The sequence below is a fragment of the Mobula hypostoma genome, chromosome 2, assembly GCF_963921235.1.
Source record: "Mobula hypostoma chromosome 2, sMobHyp1.1, whole genome shotgun sequence".
In the NCBI taxonomy this organism is placed as follows: domain Eukaryota; kingdom Metazoa; phylum Chordata; class Chondrichthyes; order Myliobatiformes; family Myliobatidae; genus Mobula; species Mobula hypostoma.
Window position 1 is genome coordinate 164,908,371 of NC_086098.1, and position 17,331 is coordinate 164,925,701.

Here is a 17,331-nt window from a genome sequence, read left to right on the forward strand (position 1 = left end):
TAGATTCTGGCCCTAGTCTGGAAGCCTAGGAACAACCCATCCTAACATCCAGATAGAGTGGACATGGAGAAGATGTATCCTGTAGTGGGGGAGTCTAGGGCCAGCAGGCACAACTTCAGAATAGAAGGACAGCCATTTAGAACAGAGCTGAGGAGGAAGTTCTTTAAGCAGAGGTGGTGAATCTGTGGAATTCATTGCCATAGAGGGCTGTGGAACCCAAATCATTAGGTATATTTAAAGCAGAGGTTGATAAGCTCTTGATTAATAAGGATCAAAGGTTATGGGAAAAGGCAGAAGAATGGGGTTGAGATGAATAACACTGGACTCTAAAGTGCCTCAGAATTCTTTCTTTTAGTTTTTAATAGTCTGCTTAAGCTGAACCAAAATATAATTTCAGACCCTGTATCACGTAGGAATTTGGAAAAACAAGAAACTAATTTTTATTGAATATGAAGCGTTTAGTTGCACAACAGTACTGATGCTTTGCAATAGTTCAACTAAGCTAAAAGTGTTTTGTTGATGGTTTTCATCTGTACTCAGAGTCGGAGGCTTCTCATGTAAAGTGTCCAAGAATTATCAGCCAGCACTGATGGATTCCAGTTGCCCTGATACAGTTTCTCCATGACCGCAATGCCCCGGTGAAACCTTTCACCATGCTTGTCACTGACAGCACCAAGATTTGAACGGAAGAAGTCTAAATGGAAGTCTAAATGGCAGTTACTTGTACTTCATGGTCCTGTATGCTTGAAGCATGTTGTTAACCAGCTGCACGTAGTTTGGTACGCTGTAGTTATCAAGAAAATATTCAACAACATCCTTGAATGCCTTCCATGCAGTTTTTTCTGGTCCTACAAGAAGTTCTTCGAATTGCCTGTCGTTGATGCCCTGTTTGATTTGTGGATCCACAAAACTGCCTTCCTTAATCTCGGCATCAGTTATTCTGATTTGAATTATGATTTGAAATAACAAATATAGGTGATTTCAAAACAGCGTTGTGCAATAGAGAAGTTTCATGGTGATTTTCATGATCAGTAGTCCAAAATCCATAAAACACACTGAAAAGTATTCAGGAAGCAACATCTTTGTTGTCCAGTGTAATAAATCAGCCATAACTGTGTACATACATCTATTGATGCTTCTGGACACATCTTCAGTGATGTTCCTGGAATCATCGGGTGTTTCGGGTCTTTCAACATCATACAGCCTCCTCTTGGTGACCCAGCCGGGGCTGATCAGACCCCAGCTTGTGTCCAGATGGTTAGCTACTTATGACTCCATGGCTCCCCTCTTTTGAGCCACAGCCATCTTGAGGCCCTCTCTGCCGCATCGGTGGTACTGCAGATGGCTCTCCTCTTCCTCTCTCCCTTGATGCCCAAATCGCTGAAGGCTCTGACTAAGGAACGGGCTGTGAATCCCCTACAACCAACCTCCACTGGGAGACACCTCGCTCTCCATCCAGCCTGCTGACAGTTGCTGACCAGTCCTGTGTACTTGGAGAGCTTCCTTTCAAAGGCCTCTTCCAAGCTATCTTCCCATGGGACTGTCAGCTCCAGCGGCCCCACTTGCTTAGTAGACTCAGACACTAGGACAATGTCTGGTCGCAGGGTGGTGGCTGCGATATGGTTGGGGAACTTCAGCTGCCCTTCGAGGTCCACCAACAGCTGCCAGTTCCTTGCAGAGGTCAGAATACCTGCAGATGTCCTTTTGGCAGGTATTGGCTGCTCCTCAGCTCTGACAAAGGCAATGGTCTGCTTGGAGGGTCGGGACCGCTTCGCCCACTCAACTCCTGCACTGACGGCTTCAGCGATGGTCTTCAGGACCTGATCATGCCTCCACCTGTACCGTCCTCACCAAGTACCCTTGCGCAGCCGCTGAGGATGTGCTCCAGGGTTCCTCGCTTGGAGCACAGTGGGCACGCAGATGACTTTGCCTTGCCCCATGTGTGCAGGTTTGATGGGCTTGGAAGCACATTGTACATTGCCTGGATGAGAAATTGGATGCGGTGTGGTTCGGCTTTCCAAAGATCAGCCCAGGTCACTTTCCTCTCAACCGCATTCTCCCATCTTGTCCAAGCTCCCTGTTGCTTCATTCCCACCGCCTTGCAGGCTGTTATCTCCTCCACTACTGCTCTCACCTCCTCCTGAACTAGACAATGCCTTTCCTTCCCTCTGGTGTCCATTTGGGGAGTTGGAAAAGATCCTAGCCCGGCTCGGCCTCATGTGACCACTCCCTCCGGCCTCCTATGACGCAGCCTCGCCTCTGCCTCCTGAACAGCTTCCTCTGCCCTCCACTTCCTGCCAGTACTTACTTGGATCCCTGCTCTAGCCACCTTCGGGTCACTTGAGTCCCTATACTGTAGCACTTCTCTGGCTCTTGTTATCTTGAATTCTTCCTCCAAGGATTTGAAGGGCAGTTGCAGTTTGTTGTGGTGTCCATAGAGTGCGATGCTGCTCAGGCTCTTTGGCAGCCCCAGCCATCTCCTGTGGTGGTTGCTAACCCTCCTTTCCAAGGTTTCGACTGTCGAGATCGGAACTGCATAGACGAGGAGGGGCCACAGGATTCTGGGAAGAATGCCATGCTGATACACCCAGGCTTTAAACGTCCCAGGGAGGCCAGACTTGTCCACAGATTTCAGCCAGCCATCCAACTCGGTGCAGGTTGCCTGAATGGATGTTGTGTCCCTTAAAGAGCTGTCAAAAACTTTGCCTAAGCTCTTGACTGGCTTTTCTGTGATGGTTGGGATGGCTGTGCCTGCGATGCTGAACCAAAACTTGTTCTCCAACTTCCCTTTCCTCAGCACCATCGAGCTTGATTTGGCAGGTTTGAAACGCATCCGGGCCCACTCCACCAGCTTTTCGAGCCCTTGCAGAATCCTCCGGCAGCCTGGGACTGATTCTGTGGTGACTGTGAGGTCATCCATGAATGCCCTGATAGGTGGTTGCCGTTGAGTGGAATTCATTCTGGGCCCTCTGCACTCTGGTTCAGCAGACTTAGTGAGCATGTTCATGGCTAGGGAGAACAGTGTCACTGAGATAGTGCACCCTGTGATGATGCCGATCTCCACCTTGTGCCAGGTTGGTGTAATTGCTCCTGAAGACACCCTCATCCTGAAGTTGCTGTAATAATCAGCGAAAAGGTCTCGGATTCTGCTGGGGACGTGATATTTGGTCAGTGTGAGGTGCACCAGCTTGTGTGGAATGGAGCCATGTGCATTTGCCAGGTCGAGCCACCACACTGACAGGTTGCCCTTGTTCTCTCTGGCCTCCCTGATGAGCTGTGTCACCACGCCGATGTGCTCCAGACAGCCCGGCATCCCTGAAATGCCACCCTTCTGGACTGATGTATCAATATAGGTGTTCTGTGCTAGGTAGGTGCACAACCGGTTGGAAACTGCACTGAAGAAGATCTTCGCCTCGACACACAGCAGGGAGATGATGTGAAACTGATCTATCTGGGTGGCATTTTCCTCCTTCGGGATCCACACCCCTTCAGCCACTCTCCACTGTTCTGGGATCTTCCCCTTTTCCAGAAGATTCTCAGGATCTTCCACAGACGCAGCAGGAGTTTGGGGCAGTTCTTGTACACTTTGTACGAGGTGTTGCTCGGTCCTGGAGCCGAGCTTGCCCTTGCTTTGCGGACGACCTCTCTGACTTCCTTTAGTTGCAGCTCTGACATGTCGAACTGCACATCCTGTTCAGGTGGGTCTATTAGGATGTCGCACTCGCTCAACTCCTGCTCTCTTTCAGGATCATTATATATCTTCTTCAGATGTTGGTCTATGTCTTCCTGCGAACAGGCCAGTTTCCCACTGCGCTTCTCCCCCAGCAACTCCTTGGTGAACTTGAAGGGGTTGGCGATAAAGGCAGCACGTTTTCGAGCCCTTTCACGACGCCGCCTTCAATGCCACTCTGCCCGGCGGAGGACCCTGATCTTCTTTCATAGTATGCACATCAGCTGGGCCAAGCCAATGCGCTCCTCTTCTCCTGCCTCCTTGTATTGGGACTTCAGTGCTTTCATCTCCTGCCTGATGTTGTGGATCCTCAATGCTCTTTGGTTCTTCGAGTAAGATGTTTTGGAGCCTTCCTTCTCCTCTTCTCCGAACCGTTCAGCTGCGATACTGACAATAATTGTTGTCATGGTTTGCAGCTTCCCATCAATCCCTCCCTTCGCTGTTGCCTCCAGAATTTGGTTAACATCTTCATCAAGCTGCTTCCACAGTGAAGTCATGTTAGCTACAAGCCATTTGATCCGCCTCCTGTTAGACTTCATGTCAGAGGGATTAGTTTGCAACACTTGGAGGTTCCGGGCACTATGGGGTGACTCCGGGCCTGGCCCCTCCTTCGTCTCATCAGGTTGGATGATAGAATGGTGGAGAAAATCTGATGGGTCAAAAGCCCTAATTCTGCTCTTATGTCTTATGATATAACTCCCTGTTCCAACAATTACATCTAATCTCAATTATCCACTTTCATCCAAATTGGAATTGGTTTATTATTGTCATGTGTACTTGGGAACAGTGAATATCTTGTTTTGCTTTGTAAAGCAATAACAATGCAGAATAAAGTGTTACAGAGAAAATGCAGGCAGAAAACAAGGTGCAAGGCCATTGCGAGGTAGATTGTGGGGTCAAGAGTCCAGCTTATCAGGCCGTTCAATAGTTTTATAACAACGGGATAGAAGCTGTCCTGAAGCCTGGTGATATATGCTCCTGCATCTTGTGCCCAATTGGAGGGGGTCTTTGATCCTGATGGTGGGCACTGAGAGGATGCTTCTCTCAGTGAGGGGGATCTTGAACAAGTTAGCCTAGTTTCAGTGTAAGGGGTTACACGATTTAAGACAAAGAGGCCTGTGATTCTTTACAATTCTCAACCCCAAAAGTGGCAGGGGGGAAGTCACCAGGTTCAAGAGAGAGATTATTGGATTTAGACTTTAAGGGAGCTGGGAACAGAAAGAAGCTGAGGCCAAGATTAGATTGACAGTGATCTTGTTGAATGGTGGGAGTGGCGGAGAGACATTCCCCCCTTCCCCCACCCCTCACTGTTCCTTTGGCCTGCCTTGAGTGGGAGAGTTAAAGCAGATCATATGCTGCATCTGTTTTTTTAAAATTTTATTTTTATTTTAGCGATACAGCTGCGCTGCCCAGCAATCCTCAACAACCCTGATTTAACCTGGAGCCAATCTGCACCTTGTAAGGCATGAAAATGCCCGAAGCAGGCCTCTCATGGTCTGAGTCGACGTTCCCTCCCTTCCCCAATCAGGTGACAATTTACAATGACCAGTTCACTGACCTGGTTGGTCCTTGGACTGTGTCGTCTGGTGTTGGCTTCTGGTGCTGGTTGCCAAACTGGAAAGCCACATAGGAGTGGAGGGAGGTTGTTCAGACTCCCTGCCAGTCTTTTTCCCTCCATTTACCATCCTACCTCTGCCCAAAGCCCCTTGGTTCCTCCTCTGTAAATAGGGATTTTGAATCTGAAATCTCATTGAAAAATCTCAAGGGTTGCCTTCATGTTTCTGTCTTCTTCCCTCCAGGGAATCCTTGGTTCTGGATTTGCCCTGAAGGTTCAGGAACAACATCGGCAGAAACACTTTGAGAAACGACGGAATCCGGCAGCGGGGCTCATCCAGGTAATGCAGGATGGTTACTGTGGGCAGTGTGAAAGGGCACATGGGTGGGTGAATTCTCCAGTGACAAAGAGGCTAAGAATATGAATTACCCACAGTGCTGAAGAACGGTGTTGGCACCACACCACTTCCTGAGCGAGTCTGTTCCACAAGCCTCTCCTGCACGCCCATGCATAGGGAAAGGGAATAGGCTGGATCGATAAGACCCTGAGACTGAACTGGAGTCACCTTGGTCAGACCCTGAGACTGGTGTGGACTCATACTGCCCAGACCCTTTGACTGACCTTGGATTGCCCAGTTCAGACCCCAGACTTGCAGAGATCAGCTGGGAGTGTCTTGTCTTCCTGACGCAAGTATAAGGCTTGCTGTTCCTGAATATACGTGGACGGGTGGGGGTGGGGGTGGGGGGGTGGGGTTAGATTCTGTGAACTGGTTCGTCAGGCTGGAAGTTGGGGAACTAGAGGCTGGGCTCCGGATTGGGGCTGGAACCAATGTCAGTTCAGCTGTGCTCTCCTACCCTGGACGCTGTGGTTAAAAGCAACATGTGTCCCCCTGAAGTCGTGATTCCTGCAGTCTACTCCGTGTCGACCTCCCTCCTTCATCAAGACTGTGCTGCCGAGGCCATAACCCACACCCAATCCATTCCCTGAACCACCATCCCATGACCTCCAGCGGCTCTTAGGAAGCACTTGGAATTTTGTTTTCAAACATGTCCTCTCGGGTGAGGAGAACCTTGGACCCTCTTCCCTTGCAGGTTTGTACCTCTCGGCCAGGGGGTGGTAGACCTTTGAGCACTGGAGCGAAGGTGGAAGGGGCTGTGCGGCTGACCTCCACCCCCAGATCTTGTGTTGATGCTCTGTGTTTCCTGTCCTTGCAACAGGCCGCTTGGCGCTATTACTCCACCAGCCTGTGCAGGACTGATCTCCATGCCACCTGGCAGTGCTTTGAGCAGACTCTAACTGTTCCAATGTACAGGTATGTGTGGTGTCACGGTCTCCTTCCCCCACCCACCGCTTGACTGTCAGATTTGGCTTTCTAATTTCATTTAATTAAGTTGTTTAATTTCCAATTTCTTTTATTTCCTTCCATTTTAGTTCAGTTCCACACCAGTTTCTTTTTGCTCCATCGCTTCAATGTAGTGTCAATGCCGTTGTCATTCAGGTGTTCCCATTGAAAGCTCGAATCCGTCTGTGAATTGGGGATTTGGACAAGTAGGTACACTGTGTGTCTGTATTGCTCTGCACTGCGTGTCTGCCTCTTGATGGGGAAATTATTTAACTCTTCCTACTTGCCCCAAATCATGCCGACTTAAACCTCTGACCTTTGGTTAAAACAGATGCTCTGGTGTTATGACCTCACCATCTGTAATCTTAATTTGTGTTATACAAAGGGACACCTAATCCCTGGCAGGTTTAGACCATAAAAATAGAAGCAGAGTTAGGCCATTTGGCCCATCGAGTCTGCTCTACTATTCCATCATGGCTGATTCATTGTTCCTCTAAACCTCATTCTCCTGTCTTCTCTCCGTATCCTTTGATGCCATGACTAATCAAGAGCTTGTCAATCTTTGCTTTAAATATATCCAACGACTTGGCCTCCACAGCCGTCTGTGGTAGCTTTAGGGAACCAGGTTAGTGTTGGACAGTTTACTGGTATCATTACCGATTTGATACCATCCTAACTAAACAGTACATGGTGAGCCCTTGAGAAACTCAAGGCAACCGTAAGGGCTGGCAGGAAGATCTGACAGTGATACGTACAGGATTACCACATTCCCACATGTTCCTTATGGGCTAAAGGATTGTAACCCTAGAGATTTGATCATGACCTACCCTACCCATTTGGACCCAGTCAACTAGATCATCTCCAGCTTCAATAACTTCAAGAATAAAAATGTTCAAACAATTCAAATTCCTTTTGTTTTTGTTCCTGTGATTTATTGGGACACTGTCCTGTACATTAATCCTCCAATCTAGCACTTTTCAAGGGTGTTGGTACACAGTGAATATGTCAGACAGCCTGGAGTGAGTTGTCCAATGGGAGTTCATGGCAGGTCAGATATTCCTGGGCGAAAAGATATTGGTGAACCTGTTTTGGCCCTATATTTCTCTATAAACCAACGATTTAAACTTGTGGCTCATTGCAAGCGATAATACTGGGTGTCGTGTGTTGACCTTGCAAATAGTCGTGAGGGAGGTTCAGCTGTGCCCTCCTATCCTGGGCGCTGATTAAAAGCAACGTGTGCCCCCCTGCAGCTGATTCCTCCAGTCTACTCTGTGTCGGCCTCCCCCTGCTGCCCAGTCCTTAACCCATTGCCCAAACCACCAGCCCTCGCCTCCAGCAGCTCCCAGTTAGAAATGTTTTTAAATCTGTCCTCCACTGAGGAGACCCTCTACCCACCCCTTATCTCCATAAACTGCTCCATCCCTGAAGTTTGGTAATTTTTATTTGCCTCACTGATTGTGGTGGTATCAGAAGTGAAAGCTACTGAGGCACGAGCTCTGGAACTCCCTGCTTGAACCCTGGGCCTCTCCCACTTTCTGCCTCACCTCCTCCTTCTCAGACGCTCCTTGGAAACCACCTCTCTGACTGACCTTTTGGTCACTCGCTCTACACCAACGTCTTCTGATTTGTCTCCCTGGGGGATGTACGTAGATGGCAGACATCCCTCTAGTGTTTGCCACATTGCTGTAGGGATACAAGTTGTTTTTCATGTCGTCACAGGTTGATTCCTCCTCTCAACCAGCTGGACCTGCTGCGTAACCTCAAGAGCAAATCGGGACTGACCTTCAGGTACTGAGACCCTTCATCTGTGTGCCGTATCTTGTAGGACAGTATAAATCCTGTTAGGTCCATACAAAGCATTTCACTCCCTGAGCACATCACAGTAAGTGTTTATCATGATGATGTAAAGAAACGTTGTTGACTCTGACTTGAGGAAAGAGGACGAGATTTAATGAGTTGGAGGGCTCTTTCTGATTATTTGCTCACAAACTACCCATTAATTATTATCTGAAATGGATTGTCCACCTAGTTATCTCAAATCTGTTTGTGAGAGTGTGTTGCAGTCACACTGGGCACAGTGACTCCTGTATTATAATAACCAAACTTTAGACAGAATGAGATCCTACTCCAGCCTGTTTGAATATCCTGTAATGGTGAAGGGTAGTGAACATGGACATCTTTGTTCTTTATCTCCCTGTCACTGGCCCAATCTCTGATTACCCATGGCCTGGTCCTTCTGATGTCCTCTGTGATTGTAGATAACTCCAGGCCTCAGAGTATCTCAACCATTGACCTATTTTTTTCACCTTTCGTTCAACTGAATATTCACACCCACCTGCCCCATCACCTGGACGTCCACTCACACCTGCACCTCACCTGGACATCTGGACATTCCCCCCCTCCAGCTGGACATTCCCCCCCCACCTGGACACTCCCCCCTCCAGCTGGACACTCCCCCCTCCAACTGGACACTCCCCCCTCCACCTGGACACCCCCCCTCCACCTGGACACCCTCTCTCCACCTGGACACTCCCCCCCTCCACCTGGACATTCCCCCCCCCACCTGGACATTCCCCCCCCCACCTGGACATTCCCCCCCCACCTGGACATTCCCCCCCCACCTGGACATCCCCCCCCACCTGGACATTCTCCCCTCCAGCTGAACATTCCCCCCCTCCACCTGGACAATCCCCCCCCTCCACCTGGACACCCCCCCCTCCACCTGGACACACCCCCCCCTCCACCTGGACACCCCCCCTCCACCTGGACACCCCCCCTCCACCTGGACACTCCCCCCCTCCACCTGGACATTCCCACCCTCCACCTGGACATTCCCCCCCTCCACCTGGACATTCCCCCCCCTCCACCTGGACATTCCCCCCCTCCGCCTGGACATTCCCCCCCTCCGCCTGGACATTCCCCCCCTCCACCTGGACACTCCCCCCCTCCACCTGGACATTCCCCCCCCTCCACCTGGACATTCCCCCATTCCCCCCCCACCTGGACATTCCTCCCCCTCCGCCTGGATATTCCCCCCCCTCCGCCTGGATATTCCCCCCCCCACCTGGACATTCCCCCCCCCATCTGGACATTTCCCCCCCCTCCAGCTGGACATTCCCCCCCCTCCATCTGGACATTCCCGCCTGGACATTCCCTACCGCCTGGACATTCCCTACCACCTGGACATTCCCCCTCTCCGCCTGGATATTCCCCCCCTCCACCTGGACATTCCCCACCCCCTCCACCTGGACATCCCCCCCCCACCTGGACGTTCCCCCCCCACCTGGACATTCTCCCCCCCCCCACCTGGACATTCTCCCCCCCCCCACCTGGACATTCTCCCCTCCAGCTGAACATTCCCCCCCTCCACCTGGACAATCCCCCCCCTCCACCTGGACAATCCCCCCCCCACCTGGACATTCCCCCCCCTCCACCTGGACTCCCCCCCCTCCACCTGGACACTCCCCCCCCCTCCACCTGGACACTCCCCCCCTCCACCTGGACATTCCCCCCCCTCCACCTGGACATTCCCCCATTCCCCCCCCTGCCTGGACATTCCTCCCCCTCCGCCTGGATATTCCCCCTCCTCCGCCTGGATATTCCCCCCCCCCACCTGGACATTCCCCCCCCCCCCCGGCCTGGATATTCCCCCCCCTCCGCCTGGGTATTCCCCCCCGCTGCCTGGACATTCCCCCCCCTTCACCTGGACATTCCCCCCCCCCATCTGGACATTCCCTACCACCTGGACATTCCCCCTCTCCGCCTGGATATTCCCTCCCCCCCTCCACCTGGACATTCCCCCCCCCCCCTCCACCTGGACATTCCCTACCACCTGGACATTCCCCCCCCGCCTAGATATTCCCCCCCCGCCTAGATATTCCCCCCGTCCGCCTGGATATTCCCCCCCTCCAGCTGGACATTCCCCCCCCTCCAGCTGGACATTCCCCCCCCTCCACCTGGACATTCCCCCCCTCCACCTGGACATTCCCCCCCTCCACCTGGACATTCCCCCCCCCTCCACCTGGACATTCCCCCCCCCTCCACTGGACATTCCCCCCCTCCACCTGGACATTCCCCCCCCTCCACTGGACATTATTCCTTCCCCTTCACCCACCTGGGCATTATTCCCCCCTCTGCCCATCTGGACATCTTTCTTCCCACTTGGACAATTCCCCCCCGCCTACCCCTCACCTGGGCGATTCCCCCTGCCTACCCCTCACCTGAACGACTCACCCCGCCTACCCCTCACCTGGACAACTCCCCCCGCCTACCCCTCACCTGGACGATTCTCCCCACCTAGCCCTCACCTGGACACCCCCCCCCGCCTACCCCTCACCTGGACAATTCCCCCCGCCTACACCTCACCTGGACAACTCCCCCCACCTACCCCTCACCTGGCTAACTCCCCCCGCCTACCCCTCTCAGTTGGATCCCACTGCGATCAGACAAATAGTATGATGTGAAAATTATTATTTGGCCTTTGTTTTGCAGCAGTAATCCCCTGAAACAAGTGTAGTAACACAAACAGGCTTCTACCAATTGTGTTCAATCTTTGAATGATCAATCGTGTCCTTGAATCATTGTCACCACTATTGCTGAATGTCCCTGGTCTGTTTAAAAGTTCAACTACAATTTTCCTCTCGACTTTGATGTCCAGCGAAGAGGATGGGGGATGTGACGAGCATCTCAGTTCATGGGGATGCATGTGGGGGTCTCCTTCCCCTGGGAGCCCTTTCTGTCCTCTGTTTGTTGTGTAGAGTGGCTGTGCAAGTATTGTCTCCTATCTCATGCATCTGGCACCACTCGGTTCTTTGAGGTCAGTCGGTGTGATGAGTAAGGCGATGGTGGTGAGAATTGAGGCTACACAGCGAAAGCTCGATGGATGTCTAGTCTATCGCCTTAAGCACTGTCTTCTGTCCTATGTAAGGCAAATGAGAATGTTGCGAGGAGTTGAGGACCTGAATCGTACAGATAATATCCTTTTGAACGTAAAGCACTGAAGGATGACCATGTGGAGCTGTATGTATTATGAGGGGCAGAGATAGCCAAAACATTCCAAGAGTGTACAGCCGGGTTAGTAGGTGAATTGGTCACGTGGGTGGATGGGCTCGTTGGGCTGGAAGGGCCTGATGTCATGCTGTAACTCTAAATAGGGTGAGTATACGCAGACTTTTTCGCAGGAGAAGGGAACGGAAAGCTGGAGGCATGGATTTAAGTTGAGAGGGGAAAGATTTAAAAGAGACCTGAGGGGTGGGGCCTGCATGGAAGAAGCTGCTGGAAAAAGTAGTTGAGGTGGGTACATTTAAAAGACCGTTGGTTATGTCCATGAACAGGAAAGGTTGAGAGAAATATAAACCAGATGCAGCCAAATGGGACTAGCTTAGGCGGCGGGCACCTTGGTCAGCAGATACCAGTTGGGTCAAAGGGCCTGTTTCTGTGCTGTGTGGCTCTGACTGGGCCACGGCTACTGCTGTGATGACACTGAGGCAGAATTGAAGCAGATGGACTTCCTGGGACTAATGGGTGCACGGGGGCAATTAGGGAGGGGTGATAAACGCTGACCTGCCCTCTGATCCCATGTCGCAAAAGCTGAGTGCTGAGAGATGGCAGATCTTGGTGACGAACTTGCGGCCTGAAGTGTGTTGTGGTGAAATCTGTCTGGTGCTCTGTTTCCTTGTTAATGTTCTGTGTCTTCTGTTCTGTGCTGCAGGAAGGAGAATGTCGAGAGTACGCCAAGGTTTGCTCGATTTTAAAGCTCTGATTTAAATAAAAGACGCACTCTATTTTGGGCCTTTGTCCCTGCAGTAGTGATTTTGCTGGGGTTAGCGTGCTGAGTAGCAGCAAGGAGTCGCCCTTGCTCTGTGTCCCTGCTTTTTATTAGTACAGGACTGGCCTTTGCTTTAAAGTGTTCCCAACCTCGGGCTCATGGGCTATGTTGGGTGTGTGTGTTGTGAACTTAATGACGGTCAAAGTTTTTGCAACCTCCCCCCCCTCAAACACAAGCATCCCTCGCTCCTCGCTCCCCACTCCATCTGTCACCCACCCAACCTTTGCTCCACCGCCACTCAACTCACCTATTTGTACTCCTGGCACCCGTCCGCCCCACCTCGCTCCTCCCCACCTTCGTCTGCCCACCTCCATCTCCCCTCCCCCTCTTGCGGGCAGTGCGTGGTCTTGGCACGACATCCTTGCCTTAACACAGTACTGTCGTTTCCTGGTCTGGCTGGGTGGGGATTTTGTCCAAGAAGGAGCAGCTGGTGGTGGAGGGTGGTGGGTAATTGGGAATGGGGGGTTTGTCCCATAGCTGGGTGAGGGGCTGAGGTCTCGAAGGTGCTCGTGCACTAAACTAGCATTAAACATCTTCCCGGCCCCCTGAAGTCAGCCTGAGTTAAGTTCCTCCCTCCCCAAAACTCCTCTCCATGCCAGCAGAATTCATGACATTGTACTTTGAACTCAGTAGGCCATTTGGGCCCCCCAAGTCATTCATGGCTACTCTTCCACTTCCCCGCACTGACCCAATGTCCCTAGGTAGAACAGAGGGCTAGGGTCTTAGCACGGTGGGCCTGTCATCTTGTGGTGAATGGGACTGTTGTGGAAATCCAGCCGGTTCACTGAGGCTTTAGGAAGGGGAGTCCAGTGACTCCAGACCCACAGTGAGGGGGGCTAACACTTAGTTCTGACCTTCAAGTGGCTCAAGTCGACACTTGGTCCTGGAGAGAACCAGTATCACAGTGGGTGATGAGTTTGTGGGGGTGGAGCATGTTCTGTCCCTCAGGGCACATCTTCATGTAGAAGAGGATCCAGAATCCTGGGGTCCATTGGAGCACAGGTTAGAGTCAGCTCCCTCTGGATATTGATGGCTCCACCAGACCCTGATGGGCTACAAGGACGGGGGCTGGAATCTTTCAAGCCCACCCCAGAAAGGCTCCTTGGACAAAGGCCAGGGGGAATTGAAGGTAGTGTCGCACTGAGGTGGGAGGGGCAGTGAATGGGGTTGAGTAGTCTAGAGGCACGCGGGACTTGATGGAATGGACAAGGCAGGGAGGAAAGATTTGGAGCCAGCAATCCTTGCTGAGTAGGGCAGGGCTTGGGGAAAGGAGCCATGCTTTGGGGACAGACCAGTATCATAGGCCCCTGTCTTGCAATAGGACTGAAACTACAGGCTTCAGCCTAGGGGCAGAGGTCAGCAAATACCATAGGCCCCAGCCTGGGGAAAGAGTCAGTAGTTCAGGCCCCAGCCTGTGAAGCGGACCAATGCCCTAGGCCCATACCGGAGGCTCTGTGGCTTTGCCCACTGACCAGGAACTGGGGTCAGATCCAACGGCCAAACATTAGAAGGTGAGCAGGTGTGGTCTGTGTGAGATCTTCCTCTCCCCCCCCCCCCTCACCCCCCATTCCCTCACTTTGCTCCCTGATCTCATACCCTGGATCCCAGTGGTGTCCCTGCATGTTTCCAACCCCCTGGGTCAACCCTGGACTCAGATCAAACGGGCAAGGGTACGGGTCCTTGGGTCGTTCCTTCCAGCTGAACCGCTTTGTTTGGAGAATGCTGAGCTACTGATTCTGTGGCGGAATCACGGGAATTATACTCATCAATTCCCATTTTCCCCTTGTTTTCAGTAAACACAAACCCCGGCGTGATTCCATGTGTGGAATGTGCTGCTCAGGAGACCCTAGGTATCCGTGTGGAACTCTCCCTCTGCTCCCTGCTCGGCACCTCTCAGCTACTTCACAACTCTCCCCCTCCCTCCTGTGTGCTACCTACTTTTCCCGCAACCCCCACCATCGTCTCCCTCCCCTCTCTCTCTCTTCTGCTTGGTTTGGCAATCCTGTGCACTTGATAACATATTTAGAGAACTATTTATCCTGCCTGCTCCCCTCTTGCTCTCTCTCCAGTCTAATGATAATTGGAAGAGATTTGCTTAATTGTTGGAAAATATTATCTTTTTAAGCACATCACCCCTACTGGAGCATACTCTGCTGACGGCAGCAAACCAGAGTCCTTTTGAGCGAAGATCCTTTCTCACTCAGGGATAAGGTCTTTGGAGCTTCCAGTGGTTTTGTAGCACTGGGTTTTTATGAGATGGGTTTGCTATTCCAACCCCAGGAGAATATTGTTGGCATCTGTTAGTCTTGCGACACCATGGACCTGCGCCTGGAAAGTTTTCAGTCTCCAGGGCGCAGGCCTGGGCAAGGTTGTATGGAAGACAGGCAGTTGCCCATGCTGCAAGTCTTCCCTCTCCACGACACCGATGTTGTCCAAGGGAAGGGCATTAGGACCCATACAGCTTGGCACCAGTGTTGTCGCAGAGCAGTGTGTGATTAAGTGCCTTGCTCAAGGACACAACACGTTGCCTCAGCTGGGGCTCAAATTCATGACCTTCAGGTCGCCAGTCCAATGCCTTAACCACTTGGCCACGTGCCCACTAGGAGAATATTATCTACTTTTAATAAAGCATATAATTTTTGAAAATGGATTTTTTTTATTGAGAAGTACAGCATGGTAACAGGCCCTACCAGCCCAAGAAACCCCTGGCGCCCAGTGACACCCATGGGACTAATTAACCTGCTAATCAGTGTATCTCTGGAATGTGGACCCATGGGACCAGTTAACCTGCTAATCAGAGCTCCTGAAGGAAACCCATGTGGTCACGGGGAGAACTTACAAACTCCTTACAGACAGCAGCAGAATAAGACCCGGGTTGCTGGCACGGTGATAGTCTTGAGCTAACCACGTTGCTCCCATGCCAGCCCTGAGGTTTAAAGAGGCTCACATCAGGATACAGATCAGATCCATCACAAGGGCCTGTCCTGTGCTCTACTAGTCTACCTACCTTCTTTTCTGGGAAGGTATGATCTGTAGATAAGGGACATGTTGCACCTAAATGTGAAGGGGATCAACATCCTTGCAGGCAGGTTTGCTAGAACTTTTAGGGAGGGTTTAAAATAATTTAGCAGGGGGATGGGAACAAGAGTGACAGGGTTGAGGATGGGCAGCTGGTCTACAGGCAGAGGCAGTGTGCAGTGACACTGTGAGGAAGGACAGGCAGGTGACGGCAAAACTGTAGTCAGTAGGATGGGTTGCAGTGGTGAATGTAACATGGGGACAAAGTTGAAAAGGGTGATAAATACAGGACTGAAGGTATTATATCTGAAAGTACACAGTATATGGAATAGGGGAGATGATCTTGTAGTACAGTTAGGTTGGTAGGTTGTGCCTGAAAGAAGATTATAATTGGCTTAACTTCCAAGGATATATGGAAAGAACAGGTAGGTAGGCAGAGGGAGTGGCATGGCTCTGTTGGTTTAAAAAAAGAAATCAAATCCTAAGAAAGAGATGGCATGGGATCAGAAGATGTAGAATCGACATGGGCTGAGTTGAAGAAGTGTAAATTTAAAAAAGATCCTGATGGGAGTTGTATACAGGCCTCTAAACTGTAGCCAGGGTGTGGGCTATAAAATACAATGGAAAATAGAAATGACTTGTCAAAAGAACCAACCTAATTTTCTCAATCTACCTGCATATTGAAATCCCCCATGACTGTTACAATAGTCATCGGAGATTTCAGTATGCAGGCAGAGTGGGAGAATTAGGTTGGTGCTGATCCCAAAGGAGAATTTGTAGAATGCCTACGAGATGGCTTTTTAGAGCAGCTTCTGGTTGAGCCCACTAGGGAATCAGCTATTCTGGATTGGGTGTTGTGTAATTAACTGGATTTGATTGGGAGCCCTAAGGAGACAGTGATCACGATATGATAGAATTCACCCTGCAATCTGAGAGGGAGAAGATAAAGTCAGATCTATCAGTATTACAGTGGAGTAAAGGGAATTACAGAGGCATGGGAGAGGAACTGGCCAAAGCTGATTGGAAGGGGTCACTAATCAGGGATGACAGCCGATCAGCAGTGGCTGGAGTTTCTAGGAACAACTCAGAAAGCACAGGATAGGTACATTGCAAAGAAGAAATAGTATTCTAAAGGCAAGATGACACAACCATGGCTGACAAGAGAAGTCAAAGCCAACATTAAAAGCAAAAGAGGGCATATAATAGAGTAACAATTTGTGGGAAGTTAGAGGATTGGGAAGCTTTTAAAGACCAACAGAAGGCAACAAAAATGCCATAAGGAGAGAAGATAAAATATAAAGCAAAGCTAGTTAATAATATCAGAGAGGATAGCAAAAGTTTTTTTGGATATATAAAGAGTAAAAGAGAGGCAAGAGTGGATATTGGATCGTTAGAAAATGACACTGGAGGGGTAGTAATGGGGGACAATGAAATGGTGGATGAACTGAAAACTCAACTCAATGGTCAAGTGAGAAAATAGCAACACACAAAATGCTGGAGGAACTCAGCAGGCCAGGCAGCCTCGATGGGAAAAAGTACAGTTGACGCTTCAGGCCAAAATCCTTCGGCAGGACCTTGGCCCAAATGTCGACTGTACCTTTTTCCATAGATGCTGCCTGGCCTGCTGAGTTCCTCCAGCATTTTGTGTGTGTTGCTTGGATTCCAGCATCTGTAGATTCTTTCCTGTTAGTGAAGTGAGAAAATAATTTAGTTTCAAGTTGCAGAGAGAGTGCAGGGAGGGATGAGTAGATAAAGGACATATCTCTGTTTCCCAGGTGATCCTGATGGTGTCTGGTTGATGAGGGCAGTTGAAAAGTGGGAGATTTGAAAGGCAGGTCAGTGCCAGTTCTGATACCAAT

At 50.7% G+C, this 17,331-nt stretch overlaps 1 protein-coding gene across 6 annotated transcripts in view; it reads left to right on the forward strand.

The window, feature by feature from the left end:
- The window catches only part of LOC134342639 (potassium voltage-gated channel subfamily KQT member 2), a 149,414-nt gene that overhangs the window by 90,010 nt on the left and 42,073 nt on the right, over nucleotides 1–17,331 (forward strand). For 2 of the 6 annotated variants that reach the window (XM_063040996.1, XM_063041000.1), the window contains exons 7-11: nucleotides 5,530–5,625; nucleotides 6,503–6,597; nucleotides 8,347–8,415; nucleotides 12,338–12,364; nucleotides 14,248–14,304. In XM_063040996.1, the coding sequence (XP_062897066.1) occupies nucleotides 5,530–5,625; nucleotides 6,503–6,597; nucleotides 8,347–8,415; nucleotides 12,338–12,364; nucleotides 14,248–14,304 (344 nt within the window). Of the gene's footprint in view, nucleotides 1–5,529; nucleotides 5,626–6,502; nucleotides 6,598–6,716; nucleotides 6,834–8,346; nucleotides 8,416–12,337; nucleotides 12,365–14,247; nucleotides 14,305–17,331 lie in introns of all 6 variants that reach the window. The other 4 variants (XM_063040997.1, XM_063041001.1, XR_010017064.1 and 1 more) reach the window with 3 other exon arrangements.